We start from the raw sequence: 20,668 nt of genomic DNA on the forward strand, positions 1-20,668 counted from the left end.
TTTTTGGAGGTAGAATAGAATACTAAACTTGCGTGTAACAAAATAAGCATAGGCCTATTTGTTTAGATCCGTATAAGTCGTTGTTAAATCGCAAACAAAAAATACTTTTTACAGTAGCCTATGCTCGCCAAAATATCAGGCAATCCAGTAAGTACCTCTCCAAACAGCCAAACAGTGCATCCATGAGTGCATCTCAAACGAGGAAACCCATAGGAAGAAACCTTTTATCTTCTACTGTCACGAAAATGTGGTAAATTTAAATGTAGGCTTTTTGTTTATTTTGAAGATGTGTGATACGTCAGATACGGTGTATGTGGACGTTGCATAAGCGAGTGGTAGGCTTTTTAGTCATGATGGCTCATAATCTTCAGGTTATTCAAGCCAACAGTGATTTTATTCAATAACAGATGTTACTGTTAAACTAGTTATCCATTAGCATACTGGTTTAACCGAGAAACAGACATATTCAACGGCCTCCCGTCAAAGATGGGTTTATAAATTAGAAAAAGTATGTTTTTTTTACCTACACGTTAACACATATTGCTTAGAAGACTTCATAACTAGAGAGTGGCAGCAATGCCTTTCGTGGCTAAACGATGTGGGGTGAATTTTAGCCCACCTTCTGTCGTGGTTATTTATGAAGCCAAGGACACTGGCAAGATGAGAAAACGCGTTATTCCAGTGAGGGATTTCTCACAGTTTTCAGGTAAGAACCTATCCAGTATTACAACTACAATATTTAAAATGAATGTTAATGTACCCCCTGTCTTCAATTTAACTTAACGTTAGGTCATTGCCATAATAGGCTGTAGGGCATTGCCAGTACCTGTGTTCTAAAAGAGGGTTCTGAGATTTCATTCTGGAGTGGTCTGTCTCTCTCCATAACTGTAGATTGCAGCAAGGCTGCAGAACGGTTAAAACATAACCCTCGTCACAGGGATTACCTGGAGAGTATATCCGTGAGTCAGCTAGAGAAGCTTCATGTACTCCTGCGTGAACACATGCGGGGGCTCACTCCAGAACAAAGTTTGGCTGGTTTGCGAAATGAAGATCCCAACGAGGAGGACCTCAATAAGCTAAGCGACAAGGATCTTGCACACAGGAAAGCTCAAATGGACAAGGTCTTTGAGCGCAACAGAAAGCAGAGGGGAGACCCGGACTTTGTTTATGATCTCGAGGTGGAGTTTCCAGAGATGGAGAGTCAGGGAGTCTGCAGCTGGGATGATGAATCAGATGATGGCTTTTAGCCAATATTATTTCATTGACTTGACTTGCCATACAATCTTAAAAAAAGGAACAGTGTGCTAAATATAGGAAAATGCATTATTATTGGGTTATCATTGAATCATCAATCATTATTTGAAAACCAAGTTTAAGATGGGACAGAGGAATTGTATTGAATCATACTCCGGTTGTGTTGTATAAAATAAAACTACAAAGATCAAATACTGGTAAATATTTATTATTTATTGACATTTTATATGAAACACTGATATACAAAAATGCTCACTCCTCCTCTAGGAACAGTGTTCTTTTTGAAATAACGATACTTTTATATTCACAGTCAAGTGATAAGAATATGCCCCATGAGAAATACAAAAGTACCCATTTCAGTAGGAGAAATACAGAGTGGACAGCAGTGGAATTATCTTTGGGCAAAATGTTTAATCACATGCCATTAAATTTGCATTCTCCTGATGATTGTCTCCAATTCGTTACTGATGACTGGCAAAATAAATAACTTTACAATTCAATTTCCTCTTTGTATAGCACAAGGTAGCTGCAAGTGTCATTGTATTTTCCAAATGTAGGAAAAAGTTAACATTAAACAGAATGTGCCAGTAGCATATATACAGATCTCTAAATACACACCAAAGCTTATTTTATTGTTCACATTTGGTCTTTGAAAACATTTAGGCCTAAACTGGCAAAGTGGAATACACAAGTAGTTATAGGGCTATCATTTAACCTGACTGGGTTTAAGACATAACCAAAAACAAAAAACAAACAGCAGTAAATGTCATAAGCACAACAACGTATACAATGGCCAGATTTAACTTTGGTATGCTTTTGGTTTTGTGCTCTCTCCTCTGCCAATAGAATGTGTTTCTCATGATTTGCTTTTACAACATCTTGTGTATGATTAAAGCATCTTCCACAAGTCAATTTAAAATGGATAACATTTGATACTAGTTAATCTTTTCCATTTCACTTAACAGCAGTGCTTACAAAAGTGCATTCAGATCATTTTGTTCTGGTAATATTACAGCAGTTATGCCTGGGACTCCTCCCTTTGTGGTACATTCAAAAGACAGATAGTTAAAAATAGGTTGTTTTTTTCAGGTTTTGTTGGTTTGGTGCCCACCTGGACGGAGTTAGAATATATGCCTTTCTTTTGTCGCTTTTAAACATAATTACAGACAAGTGCAAGAGCCATGGAAATTCATGGAATATAATTATATAACTATATAATTAAGCCCAAGACTACAAGTGTTTGTCATCCCATGTTATGAAAAACAAGAAATCAACTGAAAGTGAAGTTTAAGTCCAATACTAATATCGAGGCATGGATGAAGAAGGATGCAATAATGTTGGATAAAGTCCCCCATAGACAAATAATTTCAAGTACTTCAAAAAATAAAAGCTTTTCGACCACATTTTAAGAGAAATATGGTCATGATTTCATGGAGACCTTATACGTGTGTGTGTGTGTGTGTGTGTGTGTGTGTGTGTGTGTGTATATATATTACACTATTTTTCTACATAAACAAAAATACATATATTATATAAAAGTAATCTTTTAACCTCCGAAATATACATTTCATTTTTTCTTCCGGTCCTGGGTGCAACGGGGACAAAACCTGAAAGATTGAAGTATGAATGAGTGTTGATCAAAAACAATTCACAGTGAGTAATGTTTATATAATTACACAGTGTCAGGCTTACCATTTCCCTTTGGGTTTTGTAGTAAGGTCAACACAGGCAAAGTGGAACCATTCAATTGGACACTGATAAATCAAAATCATAAGCATAGACATAAGCTTGATTAATATGATTGCTTAATACATTATTTTAGAACAGTATGAGTCAAGACTTTGCACTAACTGTGCCTTTACTTAAAGACACCCTGACAAATAGGTAAACGGCAAAAGACAGAGCAAAGCACTACACAACACGAAATTTCCTTACGTCGCTATGAAAATTATGTCTGATAAATAGTCGAGTTAGAAAACTCACGTCGGGATTGTCACAGCCAATCATTTCACCATATGAGACTTGGTGGCACAAACAATACGTTGGCTCATTAGGGTCAACTGGCATATCCAAGACATCCGATGGCTGAACTGACAACAGTGAGTCACTAAATTCAGGACTGAAGGCAAAGAAAAAACAAAACGGGACAAGCAGAAGTATTAGTACAGATTTATGCAGCAAACATCTTATTGTGGCTGACGAGAAATCTCATTTAAAGGGGGACATATTAAGGATATATTCAACTTTTTACATGCTTTTACGCATGTATTTGGATATCTGGAGTGGCTACTAATGCAAAAACAACCCAAGCCAGTCCTGTTTTTGGCTGTTTGGTCTGTAAACATGTGATTCATCGAGCCATTCAGATTTGATGGCTAAAGTGACATCAAGTCGGCCAGCTTGTTAAATAAGACCACCCCAATTTTACCTATCTGGGCCAAGTTAAACTTAGCTTTTTCCTGCAAGATTGGGACCTGTTTGCAACATATCGAAGCAAAACGGTCATGAATGACGCTCATGTTTGTAAAGGAACAGACACACAAACAGGACGATCTGAATAGCACTCTATAGACAGGGTTGAAAAGGGTGTTGTGGTGCTTACTCCTTTTGGAATTTTGACCAAAGTATGTGGTATATTATATTAGCAGATGCTGAAATACTCAGACAGCCTGTCTAGCACCAACAACCATGCCACATGCAAAGTCATTCAAATCACCTTTCTTCCCTATTCTGATGCTTGATTTGAATTTCAGCAGACCGTGTCTACATGCCTTAATGCATTGAGTTGCTGTCAAGTGATTGGCTAAATAGATATTGGTGTTAATGAGAAGTTGAACATGTGTACCTAATAAAGTGGCCGGTGAATATGAAATTATAGTTCATTCTACATTTTGGTCCTTGTCTATCTGTTGTGAACTACATACAGGGCCTACATTTCAAAAGACACTATTGTAAATTAATTCTTGCTACACTTGCAACTGGGATGGAGATCATTAGTCATGTTCTAATTTATCATGCCAATAGAATAGGTATCCAAGGATAAGGAGGGACATGAGACTGGGCATGTCGATGTTGTCACTGTACTTCATGGGTTCAACTGAACACTTTTTGTTTGCATAGGGCACTGGCTTACCTGTTTTTAATTTTTTTCTTTCGTGGTGAGTCCTCATCCGACCCTTTCCTTCCTCTGCCTCCTCTTGGGCCTCTCTTCTCTTTCAGTCCTCTTCCGCCTTCTGACAGGATGATGAGACAAATTAAAACAAAAATTGTGATATATTGTTTTTTTAGCAAACAACTTATTTCCCTTCAAACTCACTCTTTAGTACACGACTATCTGGACTCTCATAGCCACTGACGTCCAGCTTCTCTTTCAGCTCATTTTCAAATCGTGCTAGGTCTGCGTCAAGCCTTCGGATGTGTTTGTCCACCTGAAAGGAACAGATGTAAACAGTCTGGTCATATACCTGAGTAACTAAATTTCTTTTTAATGACTGTATTGACAAAGCAACATCATTTGGCAGATATCAAATTACGATTGTGTTTATATTCATATTATGTAAGAAAATTGTACATAAAAATAAATCAACAATAAAGTAATGACCTATAATCCTATACCAAGGACATGAACAGCAGGAAAGGACAACACTTGCCATTTCATATGTCTGCATGGCAAGTTGTACTTTGTCATCACTGTACTCTTTGCATTTGCTGTAGGCATTTTGAATCTTCTGTAGGTGCTCCACTCTCTGTTCAGATGCCAGACTACGGACATTTGCAATATACTCTTCAGCTAGCTTGTCAATCTCCCCCTTTTTCTCTGTCAAAATGTAAAGAGCCACAAAAGATTCAATAAAGTATAGTTGATGGCTCATAACTTGAGTCCTCATAACCAATGAGATTTCCTGATGGTATGTGATATCTTGGCATCTTACCTTCAGTTCTACTATCTAGTTCCCTCATTAATGTGAAGTTTCTTTGGAGTTCACATGGCAGGTTTTCAATACCTGGAGGGGATGAAAGTGCATGTAGTGATGGATAGCCTTAAACTATACATGATAATTCCTGTTTAAACTTATTGGACCAACACCAGGTTGTAACAGGTGGTCACGCCCAAAGCAATCGTAACATTACAAGTAAGGACTGTACAATTGTAATCATCAGCATCTATTTTTGATTGTGTCCCGCTACATTGTTTACAGGACGGGTTATGTCGGACGACACCATCGTCTGTTGTGACGCACTTTCAAACAACAGATCCCGCCCTCTACTCTGTTAAAGGTTTTCTACCAGAAAATAAAAGATTCGCTTGCGAGCTGTCTGATAGTAGCTGCCAAGTGCCAAGCTTACCAATTCAACAGTTAGCTGCTCTTTTGAACAACACACACCCTTCAAAGGTTATTGTAGCGTTCACTTTACACCCATACACGGCAAGATGTACGATGTCAATATTGCCTAGGCTGATATTCAGCTAACTCGCGCTAATAAACATTACAAAATAAACACTAACGCTATTGTAACCCAGCATTGACGCTACATAATGAAAGCTCGTCTAATTTAACTTTACCACGATGTGACCTGTGCCATCACAACTCTTTACTGGCTAACTGCTTCTTTCCCTCCAAGAGCATAACAGCAGCCATAACAGCAAAGCTAGGTTAGCCGCGTACAGTTTCCTGATTAAAAACACTTTCTAATGTTAGCATGGCCGTCTGAAAAACATAGGCGCATTTGACAAGCTAAGCTAACTTGACAGTACGACAACGACAGCACTTCGGCACTGCCAAAAACACACACCAAACTTCCCTTGTTCTCAGGAAAAGTTAAGACATACAACTGTTGGACTCGAAGCGGACACCAGCAGTTTAATGTCAAATTCTTATGATTTCTAATGTTATGCGTAGAACTAGAACGTTTGTTTTGTAGCGAATGTTACCTAGCCGTCTATGATAGCCCGCTAACGCTTGCTGGGGTGCTAGCAAACTACCAGCCCGATGTCCAAAGCACCAGAAAACAGCAGCGACATAGATTCATCTTTTTACTCACTATCAAGGTAATGTTCAAGGTATATTGCCGTCGCCATGTCAGTTGTTTCGGAGTGGTTAAAATATTTTCTCTACTCTCGAACAGCAACCGAATTGAAATTAATAATTCATGATGTCCTTCTTTACTATTGGGTCAAAAACTACTTATTAGGGTAAGCTCCTCTGATTGGATAACACGAGGGTTTGGCCTGGTTTGGCTCCTTTAAGGAACTGTAGTAGACAGAGGTGATGTTTGAAGCGGAGCAGTAAATCATGGATCTTTGCTGTAGGCTAGAAAATATATATAGAAGAGGAAAGAAACTCAACCTACACCACACAGTTGGCTACACACAGTTATCGTGTATGAAGATTCTTAATTCACCATAGGCTAAAGCCTGCCCGGGCCTGATGCCACGAGAGCTGCTGATGCTGCTTCTATTCTGCAATCTGCAGGTAATGCTAAGGCAGTTTAGGGCAAAGGATAAAATAACCTCTTAAACATGTTGAATGTTTTTTCTTTAATTTCATCACGACTTTTATTCCATCTCATATTCCCCTGCCTCTGACAAGCAGCTGTTGGCTCTCTAGTGTGCAGGCACCTTAGGCAACATGTTTTGCTTTAGCAATGCCTAGCAATATGTTTCCTACTTTCTTTAGGCCTGCAGCTACATATGGGATGTTTAAAGGGATTTATATTTTAACACTGTTAAAAAACTGGAACCAAAAGATGTAACATTTTGTGTAGTAGGCTAAATATGTGGTAATCATAAAAGTAATAACAAATCTGTGTTGACATTGGAGCACAGTATTACAAATTTTAATCTTGGGCAAACTCATTCAGAGAAATTGTCTTAGTAGGCCTTCTCTTTTAACTAAATGTGTACCCATATGGCCTGTATGAACTTGTTTTTAGCTTGATCAGTCAGTAAAAGATGCAACGGATCAGCAAAACAGAGGATACCCTCAACGATGTTGAGGCTGATGAGATGTCCGAAGACACTGCATGGAACTTGCTGGCCAGTGCTTCTGACCCACACTAGGACAACTGCATTTCTGCTCTTTTCAACTCAACCCACTTTCAGAACAAGCAGAACAGGCCCAAGTGATCAAAATGAAAACAGAAACTAGAATTATTAAAAAACCTGTAGGTTGCTCCCACAAATGTGCCTTTACCTCACCAGCAGTTCCACACTGTCTATGCACCACAGTCAGTCCCATCACAATTACATGCAAATGTTCGAAGATTGTACCACAACCACCACAAAAACTACAAATTTTGAAATTGTCACTTGTTTTATGCTGTATGTTATTCAGATGTGTTTTTCTTAAGAATTGTTTAAAGCACATTTTAAGGTAGCCTATACATATTGTTGGAATATATACAATTTAATGCATTAATATAATTGATTCTATATTTTTTTTACATTATTTATTGTATTTAAATTATATAAGCTTGTATTTATTAAACCAATGAAATCGAAGTACAAATGCATTGTCACCATCAGAGACACTATGTGCACACAGTGGAAATAATAATAAATGGTCTTAATAATCATAATAACAGCAACAGGATAGTAGCAGTAGTAGCCTAGTAGAAGTATTGGTAATAGGCTAGTAGTAGCTAGTAGTAATGACAACAACAATGCAAATAATGTTAAGGTTTAGTGCAAATAAAACGAAGACCAACTCTAAATAAAGTCCTTCTAACCTACATACTCTCTGGTAAGTTTTTTGATTTTTGAAGGAAACTGTACAAATATGACTGGGATGATACAAAGCAAAGTGCCATTACAAGTTATTACTTGGTGTGGTATTTTATATATAAAAAAAAGGTGCTTTTAACATTTTAAACTAATATGTTTTTGTTTAACCTTTAGGCTCATGTTGGCCTATTTCCCCTCATGTCATTTGCTGTGAAAAGCAATTCAAATTCAAAGGGCATTTTCCTAGGTTTTGGAGTAGGCCAAAGTGGTTCTTAAACTGTGGGAGGGGTTGCAAAATGATTTGCAGTCTGTATTAAATACATTTTTCTAAAGGTTTTTAGGTCAATATGTTTTAAACTGGGACTATTCAGTAGCCCTAGATAGGCTTCCAATTTACAGTGTTTAGATATGGGCTAATAATAATTATAATAATAATAATAATAATAATAATAATAAATATAGCCGCAAGCGGCAATGGCGGGCCCGAGCACCTGTGGGCCGCAACCCGTGACATGTCGGAATCCAACAAAGCACCGACGTGGTGCGTTTGTGAAATGTACATATTTGATGCGTGTGCTATTTGTTTTTGTATTTTATTTTCTGCCACATTTACTTGCTTGGCCAGGTGGGGGCGTAATCAAGGCAGGCCCATTGGGTGTCATCATAATCATAATATATATTAACCTGAGAAATTTCAGACCATTCATTTTAAGCAAAGAACATTTCTGATACACTTTTTGGTTGGCCAGATGGTGGCGCTATGTTAGCGCTATGTTTATGACACATTTCCTGTTTATGTGGTGAGATATTAAAATCATATCAAATATATTACAACATTCAAAAATCCATTCACAATTTAACATCAGCGACATCTTGGCATAATGTTTGGCAAATTTCAAATGAATCTGACAAACCGTCTAGGAGGAGTATGTTCAAATTGATCATGTGACATCAGTATAATTGTCATTCTTTCTGTTGCCAGTTGGTGGCACTATGCCAAACATGCATTATGGGCATGTGAATATTATCATTAACATGGTCTTCAATGACCTGTGAAATGTAAAACATTTCAAGCCATGCATGGTGAATTATGACACATTTATTGTTTATGTGGAAGGGTATTAAAATTAATAATTTCGCCATTTCGTCAAATTACAACATATAACGAACAAAATATATAACATACAAAAACTTCACAATTTATAATCAGGAACATCTCGGCGTCATGTATACCAACTTTGACACAAATCGGATCAACCGTCTAGGAGGAGTATGTTAAAATTGATCATGTCCACAACGCACAAAATCTCAATTACCTCACTTCCTGTGGGCGTGGCTAATGGCATGTTAATACAAAAGTTGTTTGTTTTTGGGAGTTACATACACCCACCAAATTTGGTGTGTGTATCTAAAACTATATGCCAACCACAAGTTACAGTGACATAAGGGGGCGCTATGGAGTTCCTGGGCAACGCCCGGTGCCAAGGCTTTTCCCCTGTGTATTCACGGTACCTCTTGACGTGTGTAATAATAATAATAATAATAATAATAATTTGGACTTATATAGCGCCTTTCATGGTACCCAAGGTCGCTTAACAATGAGGGGGGGGGGGGGGGGGTTAGGGGTCAAAGGACTTGGTGAAAAGAAATGTTTTGAGGTGCTTTTTGAACATGGGCAGGGACGGGGCAGAGCGGACAAGGAGTGGTAGACTGTTCCAGAGTGTGGGAGCGTTGACAGAGAAAGCCCTGTCCCCAAAAGTCCGCAACCTGGTGCGGGGGGTGGCCAGCAGGTCCTTGTCAGAGGACCGCAGGGAGCGTGACTGAGTGTAGGGGTGGAGGAGATCTGTGAGATATTGTGGTGAGTCCATCGAGAGATTTGTAGGTGAGCAGGAGGATCTTGTAGGCGATGCGTGACTTGACTGGCAACCAGTGGAGCTGTTGGAGAATGGGAGTGATATGTTGCCAGGGCTTTGTGTGGGTTAAAACCCTGGCAGCTGAGTTCTGGACATACTGGAGTCTGCTAAGGGCCTTGGTGGGCAGTCCAGACAGGACACCATTGCAGTAGTCCAAACGGGAGGTGATGAAGGCGTGGATGAGTGTCTCAGTTACTGAAGGTGTGAGTGAAGGCCGGAGCCGTGAGATGCTTCTGAGGTGGTAGAAGGCAGACTTGGTGACATTGTTGATGTGAGACCGGAAGGAGAGAGTGGAGTCCAGAATAACACCCAGGTTGCGCACCTCAATAGATGGGGAAATGGAGCAGCCATCCACAACCAGGGCCAGGTCTCCAATTTTCCTGAGCAGTGGTGCAGGGGCTACCACCATGAGCTCTGTCTTATTACTGTTGAGTTTGAGTAGGTTTGTGGTCATCCATGATTTGAGTTCCTGCAGACAGTTGACAAGTTGTATGGGTGGGAGATGGGAGGAGGGGTTTGTGCTGATGAGTGTCATCGGCATAGCAGTGGAAGTTGAGTCCATGTTTACGGATAATATGACCCAGGGGTAACATGTAGATGGTGAACAGCAGAGGACCAAGCACAGAGCCCTGGGGCACGCCATGGCTGACGAGTGCTGGATCAGAGTTGGAGCCATTTAGGGTGATGAACTGTTTCCGGCCTGTAAGGTAGGACCGGAACCAGGACAGTACTGTGCCACTGAGGCCGATGAGCTCAGAGAGGCGACGGAGGAGAATGGTGTGGGAAACTGTATCAAAAGCTGCAGAAAGGTCAAGGAGGATGAGGATGGTGATGAGGCCATTGTCGGCAGCAAGCAGGAGGTCATTGGTGATTTTAATGAGGGCGGTCTCAGTGCTATGGTGGGTTCTGAAACCAGATTGGAGAGGTTCATAGAGCTCATGGTGGGACATGTGATGTTGAAGCTAGGCAGCCACTGCTTTTTCCAGGATTTTGCTGATGAAGGGGAGGTTAGAGATCGGACGATGTTAGGGCTGTTAGGGTCGTCAGGGTCTGAGCCTGGCTTTTTGAGAGTGGGGATGACTGCTGCCATTTTGAAGCTGGATGGTACCACACCAGAGGCAAGAGATGTGTGTGCCAAAGAGATGTGTGTGCCAAATTTCATGCGTTTTCACCGATGGGAAGCACCTCTTTTGGCATCACAATTCATGACATTTTAGTCCGCACAAAATCCCAAATACCTCACTTCCTGTTGGGCGTGGCTAATGCATTGTACATACGAAAGTTGTTCATCTTGGGGAGATACACACACCTACCAAATTTGGTGTGTCTAGCTGAAAGTATGTGCCAACCACTGGATCAATCACCTATGGGGGCGCTGCTGAGTCCCTGGGCCACACCCGGGGCCAAGCCTTTATGCCTGTGTAGCCATTGTGATACCAGATGTGTGTGCCAAATTCCAAGACTTTTCATCCATGCTAACCACCTCAAAAATAGCAAAAAGGTGAACAAATAATAATAATAATAATAAATAATAATAATCCTTTCAAAAACAACAGGGCTTCGCACCTCTCGGTGCGCCCTATTAATAATGTTCCCTGAAAGTGGATGTTCTGTTTAAGCAAACTCAAACCTCTACCTCTTGCAGGGGTGAGCTTGAAGCTGCTGTAGGCTACATAAGCTTAACAGTGACAGAACACCATGCAGCCTTTTTTCTCCACAGGAAGGCCAGTTATACATTGGATGAGTGCTAGTTATCCTTTGGAAAATAATAAATCAGATTGTCAAAGGCTACCATTGACATTAATGATTTTGGTGTTGACACAGGTTGTGAGAAAAGACAATGTCTGTCTCCAAAACATTTTCCAAAGTAAAAACACATTTTGAAAGGACAGAGGGGGGTCGTGATTTAGCCAATGTTTTTGGGGCCAGATAAAAAGTTTAAGAACCAAGAGACTACTGTAACACAGAAATGCAACAGGAAAGCCAAAAGGAAACATATAGTCAAGAGGGATATGACCATGGCATGGAAATTATTGGTGGCTAATAAAAATGTATTTTAGGACCTAACACAGACTGTAGGCCTTCTCCATTCAAGTGTAATGTCCTGGATATATCTAAACATAGGCCTAGAAATAATTGCAGTAACCATTAAACATTAGTCAGATGATCAATTGCAGTGAGCTGTTCAAACGAGGCATTGATCATATTTGGAAATTGTTTCAGTCACTGTCTGTCTATTGATTTTATTTCATTTAATATTTCATATTTCATTTTTTATTGGGCCTTTCATTTAATTCTGTATTCACTCACTAAACGAGAGTTTCCTGACAGAACCTCGTTTTGCACCCAGATCCCTGTTGGGACAGGTTTGTTTGATAGGCTCCACGTGGATATGGATTGAGATGTGTCCTGAATTGCACTCAATTCCACTCCATATTTTGAGCCAACCCTACTGTTTGCTTCCAGACCGGATATTCGTGAGTCTCATCATCAACATTTCAAAAGTCAGCTGATGAGTTAGTCATCGAGTGGGAGTCCCTGGATCTTGTTTTCTCTTCTAGTCTTGATCTACAAAGATACAGGATCCACGCCTTTATTGGTATTTCATTTAAAATGTTCTACTTGCATTTTAGGACATTATGCATACATTCAGAGATCTTGTTTTTCGCTGGTCTGTCTGCTTACCCGAATTAGTCAGAGGCAGCTTGATGATGCTAGCGGAACTTTAGCTATAGCATGTTGTTGTAGACCTACAAACAAAATGCAACCTCTTTTTGAACTTTGAAGTAGGTTAGCACCAAAAATACGTTTACGCAGAACTGTCCTCTTCGTACAGACAGTGGTCTGTGCTGAAATTTGCGGCAAGTTTCATATCAATACATCAATGTTATCAGTACACCAGCGCCCTTCAGATTCTTAGTTTTGGAATATTTTCATGAAGACATCTATTTGAAGCGATACAAAATATCTGGGGCTCTTCGTTTACGTTAACTCTGCTTAGACTACATTTTAACTTCACCAAGCCATGCATGATACAGTTGGATGGGTCGTATGTAACTTTTCGTTTTTCTACCGTTACAGTGTTGCGGCTAGATCCAGGATGGCTCTTGTAAAAAGTGGATGGCTTCATAGACAGAGTAAGTAGTAGGCATACTACATCGTACAGGAAGACGAATGTTATATGTATATACTCTTTTGATTCAATTCATGAAGGAATTCATATGGAATGCAGTTATTGAGGACACCTGCTTGAATAGCCTGTTGTAGGCTAGACATTGAACATAGTGATGAGCAGTGCCCTTGTGGGGGACATATTTTCAGACTTCATTAAATGAACTTTGGTAGCTCTGTAACCTTACACTTTAATGTGTTTTCAATGCCGAGATTAATCCTCTGCATTCACCATAGGATATTAAATTGAGTGTTTGGCTTATAACCTGTGATAGTCACTGTAAGAAATATTAGCTCACTGTCAGTATTCACACAGCTCCCCTTTACCAATTTTAAATAGGATGTAAGGTTATCAGGACCAACTATAGCCAGACTAAACAAACTGATTGCTAGATGGCTAATACAGTAACAATCTTGGTACTTGCCAGCTATCTTGCAAAGCAATCAAGGCCTGTATTTCTTAAACGCAAAGTGTGTATTTGCATCTCATTTTACAAGTGTAAAAAAGGGATTGGTGTTCTACTTCAACTACACACTGTTAATTCCTCCTACCTTAGTGTGTAACAGAGTTCTGGTGCATGCGCATCAAAGCCTGCATCATGTAGAAGAAACCTATCCTATAGGAAAGGGTGTGACTTTATGAGATATGATCTATGAAATAGGCTTACAATGATTATGATTGACTCATAATATAAAATTACCACAATGATATATGACAGAGATACCAGTAATACAATAATTAAAATAGCTTTTTTTTTTTAATCCATATATTAAAATCTGAGTGGGCACATGCCCACTGAGCTTTAAAGGGTTACAGTGCCACTAGCTGTACAGTGTTTCCCAGAGAATTGAATTCCATTTGTGGTGGTTGGTTTGCAGAATTAACTTAAATGCAACAGTTTTTGACAAATTAGCACAGTGTGGTTATGATGCTAACCAGATTTAAGCACAATTTAGTACAACCTGGAAAATCATTGTGTGGTGGTCAATGTTGATATTGTGGTGGGCCGCCACAAATAAGTCAATGTATGGGAAACACTGCTGTATGTCTGCTTAGTCAGCCTAGGTGAATTGTATGTTGAGTTGTTTGGTGCTTTGTACTTTGGTACCTTTGCACCTTAATGGAATGGGCTTATGGTATGCCTATATGAAAAAAGGAACCAAACTCACTTTGGTTGAGCAGTCAAATAAAAATGTGTCAAACTTTACAGGCACCATCTTGCGGCGATGGAAAAAGAATTGGTTTGACCTTTGGTCTGATGGAAGGCTTGTGTTCTATGATGACCAGCAGCGACGTGACATGGAGGATGAGATACACATGAGAATTGACTGCATAAACATCCGCAATGCAAATGCATGTCGAGGTGGGGAGACTGTTGCTATCACTACTCAGTATTGCTTACAGGAGCATATCAGTGTAGAACAATGTATGTAAACTCTTAAGAGTCTTTACTTTCTCTTGTAGAGTTTAGTAGTACTATTGTTTGAACTCTTGGAAGCCTTACCAACATGGTGCTGTATATTTGTGTGTGTGTTACAACAGCTGAATGACCTTTGTTGCATAATCTTTTTTATTTTTGTTTCTCTCCACAGAACTGACACCACCTGAGGGCAAGGGTCGGGATTCCCTTCTGCAGATCGTCTGCAGAGATGGACGGGTTATCAGCATCTGTGCAGACAGCTCTGATGATGCTCTGTAAGACACTTTGGCTACATCCACACACTATTCCGTTTTTGATTTAAAACTAATATGATCTTTGTCAAGATGCACGTTTGCAGTTCCAAAACTTTCTCCACTATGGATGCCTGAAGTGTGGATCACATGTTCACTATAATCACATGACCATTCACACAATTGTCAGCATTGTCAAATAAAATGCAGAATTTAACTGCACTTCAGATGCTACCAGTGATGGCAAGACCAGTATAGCTTGTATTTCGTTCTCCATGTTGCATTCACCTCTGGCAGGCTAATAGTCATTCTGTGTCAAATCAGACAAAATCCAGGAAAATGGTTGCAGCGCCGATTACGGTTTTCCTCAAAGTTTGTCTACACAATGTTTAGGTTCCATAACTAGGGGCAGCCGTGGCCCACTGGTTAGCACTCTGGACTTGTAACCGGAAGGTTGCTGGTTCGAGCCCCGACCAGTGGGCCGCGGCTGAAGTGCCCTTGAGCAAGGCACCTAACCCCTCACTGCTCCCCGAGCGCCGCCGTTGAAGCAGGCAGCTCACTGCGCCGGGATTAGTGTGTGCTTCACCTCACTGTGTGTTCACTGTGTGCTGTTTGTGTTTCACCAATTCACCGATTGGGTTAAATGCAGAGACCAAATTTCCCTCACGGGATCAAAAAAGTATATATACTATACTATACTTAAAACCTGTGAAATATTTTTGTTGTTTTCATAGTCTTTTTGCCCTTGATTGTTTACACTCGCTAAAAGGCCTTATCTTGGAGGCCATGTTTGGACATTCATATCTTAAAAAGTATTATTCCTAGCCTGACCAAACTTTGTAGAATGGAAGACAAACATGTTCTCAGTACGATTCAATCAAGTCTGTACCACAGTCCCACTGGTTTTATAGAAAAAACATGCAAAAAAAGTGATATTGAGGGTCTCAACTCCTTTACTGAACACACCTGCCATCTATCAGTATTTTCTCTAGAAATATAATCCTTTGTTAATGTTCTCCCAAAATATGAAGTCTTCAAAACAAAAGGCCATGACAATAATAAGGATAAAACAAGGCGTGTTTGTATTTTTGTATCATGCAATTGAAATTGTATGTGGGGTAGCTAGTAGGACCATACACATATATGTGGAAATAGCTAAATATATGGACATTTAGTGTGTAAAGTACCAATATTGTACCAAGTCCCATTCACAGAATAAATGCATGTAGTTACAGGTGTTTTGGGAACATAACACCATTATAAAAGGAGCAAAATGCTATGCCGTGTTTCACCTGAGGGGGCGCTAAATCTATTGTTTATTGTAAATGTTTATTTTGGTATTCCCAAAACACCTGTAACTACATGCATTTATTCTGTGAATGGGACTTGGTACAATATTGGTACTTGAAATCAGAAGATTTGCACAGAAATATATCACAGACCTTGGTTTTAGGACCCACTGATGATATAGACAAGGTTTGAACATAATCTGAGATGGTGCAGCAACAACCTTATCCGATTTGACTCAGAATGACTCAATAGTGAAAGTCGAAGTGAGTCCTGGGTAGTTGAGAAATATCAGACTGTCCAGTCAGGAAGGGAACATGGATTTCTGTCATTTGCAGACTTCCCTGTCCACATGAAAATGCAAAGCTTGAATTCAAATGAAAATGTTGTGAAATCGTTCCATTTCATGAGCTCGAAAATGGCAGAGTAGCGTAGTTGAGATGAGAGCCATAACAATACGTAACAAGATTGTTTCGGATTCAAATGAAAATGGAATTGTGTGGATGTAGCCTTACTGTCTCTAATCTGGACAACCCTCACCCCCTTGTAGTTGTCACTCTTGGTATTACAATCTGAGTGCTTCTTCTGAGGTTATGTCTTGACTATTTTTTTGTCACAGGGCATGGACAATGGCTCTCCAGGATGCTAGAGTTAACACGGTGAGTGATTTTATCTGCAACATAAAGGGATAAGCAAGGGATATAACAAGACTGTAAGGCTAACTCAACTATTATATCCCTCCCTGTTGGTTGATGCAAGCTACAAACTTTTGAATTGAGGCCATGTCCGGTTTTATATTTGTGGGTAACACAACCAAGTTTTGGAAGGATTGTGTGTTTTGTTTGTTAAATACATTTTGTTTCTTGAGTAAATTATGAAATGTCAGGTAGCTCTTACCAGGGGCCACGAGATAATTGACTTGAAGTTCTCCGGCACTGTGCCAGAATTCAGATATGACCATGGTTGTTTGAGATATGAAAGTAGATAATTATGTGTAGTTCTGTCAAAGATTTCTGATAAATTGCTTTAAGTCTTGCTTGAGAAGACAAATTACTCAATTACAAAAGTTTGCCCATCAAATCTACAGGACCCAATAGGAATCTACATTAACATTCCTCTTTTCAGTAACTGCTGCAACCTTCTGCTCAGTTTAACAACTATTTTATCCACAAATTGGATCAAAATGCAGTATCATTCAGTAAATGCTACCCTCTGCTCAGTTTAACCACAATTTTAATCACATATAATGGATGAAAATGCAGCATCATATGTAATCCCTTCAACAGCTGTACGTCTTTAAATTATTCCTTGGTCAGTAACTTTTGCTTATGTTAGGGCATGGTCATTTGGCCACCATGAAGCTAATTTGACTATTTTGTGTTTCCTAAACAACAGTGTTGATATTGTGTATTGGGTTTATTTTAGGTTGTGGCTACACCCCAGATTGGCTTGGCTGAGGAAGTTGTTGCCACGGCTCCTCCGCCATACTCTGAGTGTGCCCCAGCCTCTCAGGTATCAATTGCCGTTATTTTAGGCTTGTGTTACATTTTCACCATTTATTTGGTTGCAGGACCTGACAAGTTAGTCATAACACTATTTTGGTATCCATAGTATTTTGTCTGTAAACGTTTTGCTATAATTTCTGTTGAACAGGTTTACTGTCCAGACCAATATGGAGGCTACGTCCCTCAGCCTCCCCCACATGGCACACAAATGGTTTATTCTCCTGATGGTCAATACTACACCGTTGCTTACCCTTACCAGTATCAAGGTATGGGAACTTTTCAAGTTCTCAATTCAAAACTATGGGAAGACTAAAAAACTAAATGAATGAAGTTTTGTCAGCTCAAGTTTTCCTGTTTACCATTTTCCTAAAATAATTGAAAGTGGAATCAGATTGTGTTGTAATTTAATCAATTTGCATGCAATTAGAGGTGCATGGCTTACAATGCTTTTTTCTGCTAAACAGGAGCTTACCCTCCTCCTGGAGTCAACCACATTGTTGTCCAAGAGCGCCGCCGCGACGACGCTGGTGAAGTAGCGCTGGGCATGCTTGCAGGTGCTGCGACTGGATTGGCTCTTGGATCTCTCTTCTCTGTGTTCTAATATGGTGGTCCCAAACTCATCTAAAGATTTCTTACTCCACAGATCACATACTGTTAAGGCAGCTGTCCAAGTGAAGGTTTAACTGCAGTATCACTGCAATATAATAGCTATTATCCTTGTGTTAGTTGGGCTTTAAAGTGTATCTGTGTGAACTAACCTTCCTGTCTTTGTACCAAAGACCTATTATCCCCTGTACCTCACTTTATGTTAGGCTTCTTAGTAAGTAAGTTACACACCTACGAGAATAACTGTTAACCACAGAATAACAATAACTGATTTATGACAAATATAATAATGAAGGGAACAACACTTTACTTAGATTAATTTATTAATGAGTATTAATTTTGATATGTACTAGATAGATTCTTTATGTGATTTTTTCTTTGAAGCCTACTTTGAGTCACCATGATGGAATCAAAGTTTCAGATAAGTGAAACCTCCTTTGACGCAATATGGGTAGATATCAAGTACTTTGCTTATTTGGGCTAATATGTAAGTATTGGTGCCTTCAGGGTCTGTTGGAGGAGGTATCCCTGTTTCGGCAATTGTGGCTTTGCACTTTATTTAACCTTTGCACACCCAAGCACACCCTCCTCATTCAGTTTTAACTCCGGGATGTTTCTTTTCTGATGTGTTCATAATTAGAATTTAGTTTCCTGTTATTATGTACATGTGTTAAATGCTTTCTTTGATGTGCAGTAGACTTTACACTCCCTAAGATCAAGAATTAGAGTCTGAAAGACCATTTATCTGTGTATATATCTATATCAAATATCCAAGACTTTGGGGTTGGTCAGAACATTTCATCACCTTGTGTCTTTCAGAATATGTTTAATTATTTATTGTCTCAGATATGTACAAACAGAAAAATGTTGTGTTCAGGTCTTAAGATGCACAAATAAGAAGGGTAATTAGGGAAACTATATGTATTTTCCATACGTGCTTCATCCAGTAGCCTCAGGGCATCCAGCCATTATAAATGATGGATCAGGACTTCTTCCATTCAAATCACCATGCACTTTCACAAATCAATTCTTTGTCATTGAAACTATTTCATTGCTTTGTGCTTTGCTTTTCACATCATTTGTTTTCCCTTTTAAATTAGTTACTGACCATGTTTCAATACTTGTGAAGATGTTTTGTTCTCTAAGAGATGAAGGATCAGAAGGCCAGCAATCTGATAGAAGTTCATTATTTTGTTCTGCTTATACTTTATGTAATATCTTCTGAGTGGCATTTCTGATGATTCTCTTGAGGATGGATTTTTAACATACTTGCTACATTGCACAAAAATGTATTGCTATTATTTACAAAGGTCTTGGATTTCAAGTCAATAATTGATTGTACTTTTACTCAAAGTTAACATTAAAATAAAATGAATACATGTATGAAAGTGGTGATGGAGAACCCTTTCCTGGTGATTGAATGTATATATATATTGCTTGTTTTCCAAAAAAAGAAATGATTACATTTTCAGTTCTCGTGCTAATATAAATGCACATAAAGGTGCAAGTTAAGTGTAAGTTTGAAGATTAAAAAAAACAAAAAACATTTCACTCAAGATTCTACTATATTGTGTGTGTGTGCAAGACCAAGAGACTCAATAAAATATGTAACAGATGACTATAAAATTAAATGTAAACTGCCAATGGGCACAGTATTGGGGAGGTCACATTGATTTAAAATGTGTTCCGCTATAGATTGCAGAATACATTCCCTAAAATGTATTTTGTGACATATTCCGATAGATTAGTCGAGTTGAGAGACATATTCAAAATACTTTGGATTACATCAGCATTGTCTTATATTTTATTGTCTGTGGAACCCATGTCCTATAGCCAGGGGCCTCATTTATAAAGCCTTCTTACGCACAGATATGATCTTAGACCGTGCGTACGCTCAAAAATACCAACGCTCAGATTTATAAAAACCGTCTTTGACGTGGAAAAGTGCTTATCTCCACGTCAGGTTCAAACTTGACGTACGACCATTTCCTTGTGGTAATGCCTGGGTACTGCAAGTAATCTGAGGTCTAAATGCTATGCATTTTGAAAATTCCAAGACCAACGATCTCATGTATTTCTTTGCCATATGCATGATCAATATCAGAAGATTTTTAAAGACGTTTTTGGACGCATGCTTAATGTTTCATGGTTTGGCATAAAACTGCTAATGAGAACTATAGCCCACTTAAGAAAGTGAAAAAAACTTATAGCTTACTTATTTCATAATATCTAAAAAAACACACACCAAGGCCTACGATAGAATGATTGAAACAGTCTTACAGGTGATTTAGTGTTCTCACCAATCTAATATCATAAAATATCCAATTGCCCTCGTTTAGGAGAGAAAAGTACATTTGTAAAAAAGTACATTTGTGCCAGGGATGTAGTGGTAAAATAAGAGGTGGGTGAACTAAGAATTCTGCAATCTCGGTGAGGTGCACTGCGCCATGCGGTATGGGATTTTTAAAAAAGGCATTCAGAACATGTTTGATAATGGTGGAGGTTATTGTACAATATTGGGAATATAGGATACTAT

The 20,668-nt window shown here is 39.1% G+C and overlaps 3 protein-coding genes across 5 annotated transcripts; 2 read left to right on the plus strand and 1 right to left on the minus strand.

Moving 5' to 3' along the window:
* The first annotated feature begins 2 nt into the window (after window positions 1-2).
* cep19 (centrosomal protein 19) lies at window positions 3-1,248 on the plus strand. Its single transcript, XM_042056894.1, has 2 exons — window positions 3-706; window positions 892-1,248. Exons 1-2 carry the CDS (start codon window positions 577-579, stop codon window positions 1,245-1,247), a joined length of 486 nt encoding a protein of 161 aa, XP_041912828.1. The 5' UTR covers window positions 3-576; the 3' UTR covers window position 1,248.
* A 198-nt stretch (window positions 1,249-1,446) lies between these two features.
* Window positions 1,447-6,438, minus strand: ing5a (inhibitor of growth family, member 5a). 3 transcript variants are annotated; one of them, XM_042056892.1, is made up of 8 exons: window positions 6,298-6,438; window positions 5,187-5,258; window positions 4,905-5,071; window positions 4,571-4,682; window positions 4,388-4,484; window positions 3,238-3,373; window positions 2,947-3,008; window positions 1,447-2,861 (listed from the first exon to the last, which is right to left on the minus strand). In XM_042056892.1, exons 1-8 carry the CDS (start codon window positions 6,332-6,334, stop codon window positions 2,822-2,824), a joined length of 723 nt encoding a protein of 240 aa, XP_041912826.1. In that variant the 5' UTR covers window positions 6,335-6,438; the 3' UTR covers window positions 1,447-2,821. The 3 variants fall into 3 exon arrangements, with proteins under 3 accessions (XP_041912826.1, XP_041912825.1, XP_041912827.1); XM_042056891.1 differs by having other exon boundaries at window positions 4,388-4,487; XM_042056893.1 differs by lacking the exon at window positions 6,298-6,438 and adding an exon at window positions 5,602-6,049 and having other exon boundaries at window positions 4,388-4,487.
* A 5,910-nt stretch (window positions 6,439-12,348) lies between these two features.
* Window positions 12,349-19,511, plus strand: plekhb2 (pleckstrin homology domain containing, family B (evectins) member 2). Its single transcript, XM_042056782.1, has 8 exons — window positions 12,349-12,490; window positions 12,973-13,028; window positions 14,274-14,426; window positions 14,656-14,758; window positions 16,641-16,680; window positions 17,447-17,533; window positions 17,675-17,792; window positions 17,991-19,511. Exons 2-8 carry the CDS (start codon window positions 12,992-12,994, stop codon window positions 18,125-18,127), a joined length of 675 nt encoding a protein of 224 aa, XP_041912716.1. The 5' UTR covers window positions 12,349-12,490; window positions 12,973-12,991; the 3' UTR covers window positions 18,128-19,511.
* The last annotated feature ends 1,157 nt before the right edge of the window (window positions 19,512-20,668 follow it).

Source organism: Alosa sapidissima, chromosome 12 (genome assembly GCF_018492685.1).
Source record: "Alosa sapidissima isolate fAloSap1 chromosome 12, fAloSap1.pri, whole genome shotgun sequence".
NCBI classification, from domain to species: Eukaryota; Metazoa; Chordata; class Actinopteri; order Clupeiformes; family Clupeidae; genus Alosa; species Alosa sapidissima.

Bases quoted from the DNA above. Each gene is read 5' to 3' on its own strand.
- cep19 (XM_042056894.1), top strand. From the start codon at position 577: ATGCCTTTCGTGGCTAAACGATGTGGGGTGAATTTTAGCCCACCTTCT. The intron at 707-891 runs GTAAGAACCTAT...CCATAACTGTAG, and splicing joins GGATTTCTCACAGTTTTCAG to ATTGCAGCAAGGCTGCAGAA.
- ing5a (XM_042056891.1), bottom strand. From the start codon at position 6,334: ATGGCGACGGCAATATACCTTGAACATTACCTTGATA. The intron at 5,259-6,297 runs GTGAGTAAAAAG...CATCCCCTCCAG, and splicing joins CCTTGAACATTACCTTGATA to GTATTGAAAACCTGCCATGT. The intron at 5,072-5,186 runs GTAAGATGCCAA...ACATTTTGACAG, and splicing joins ACTAGATAGTAGAACTGAAG to AGAAAAAGGGGGAGATTGAC.
- plekhb2 (XM_042056782.1), top strand. From the start codon at position 12,992: ATGGCTCTTGTAAAAAGTGGATGGCTTCATAGACAGA. The intron at 14,759-16,640 runs GTAAGACACTTT...TTTTTGTCACAG, and splicing joins GACAGCTCTGATGATGCTCT to GGCATGGACAATGGCTCTCC. The intron at 17,534-17,674 runs GTATCAATTGCC...TCTGTTGAACAG, and splicing joins AGTGTGCCCCAGCCTCTCAG to GTTTACTGTCCAGACCAATA.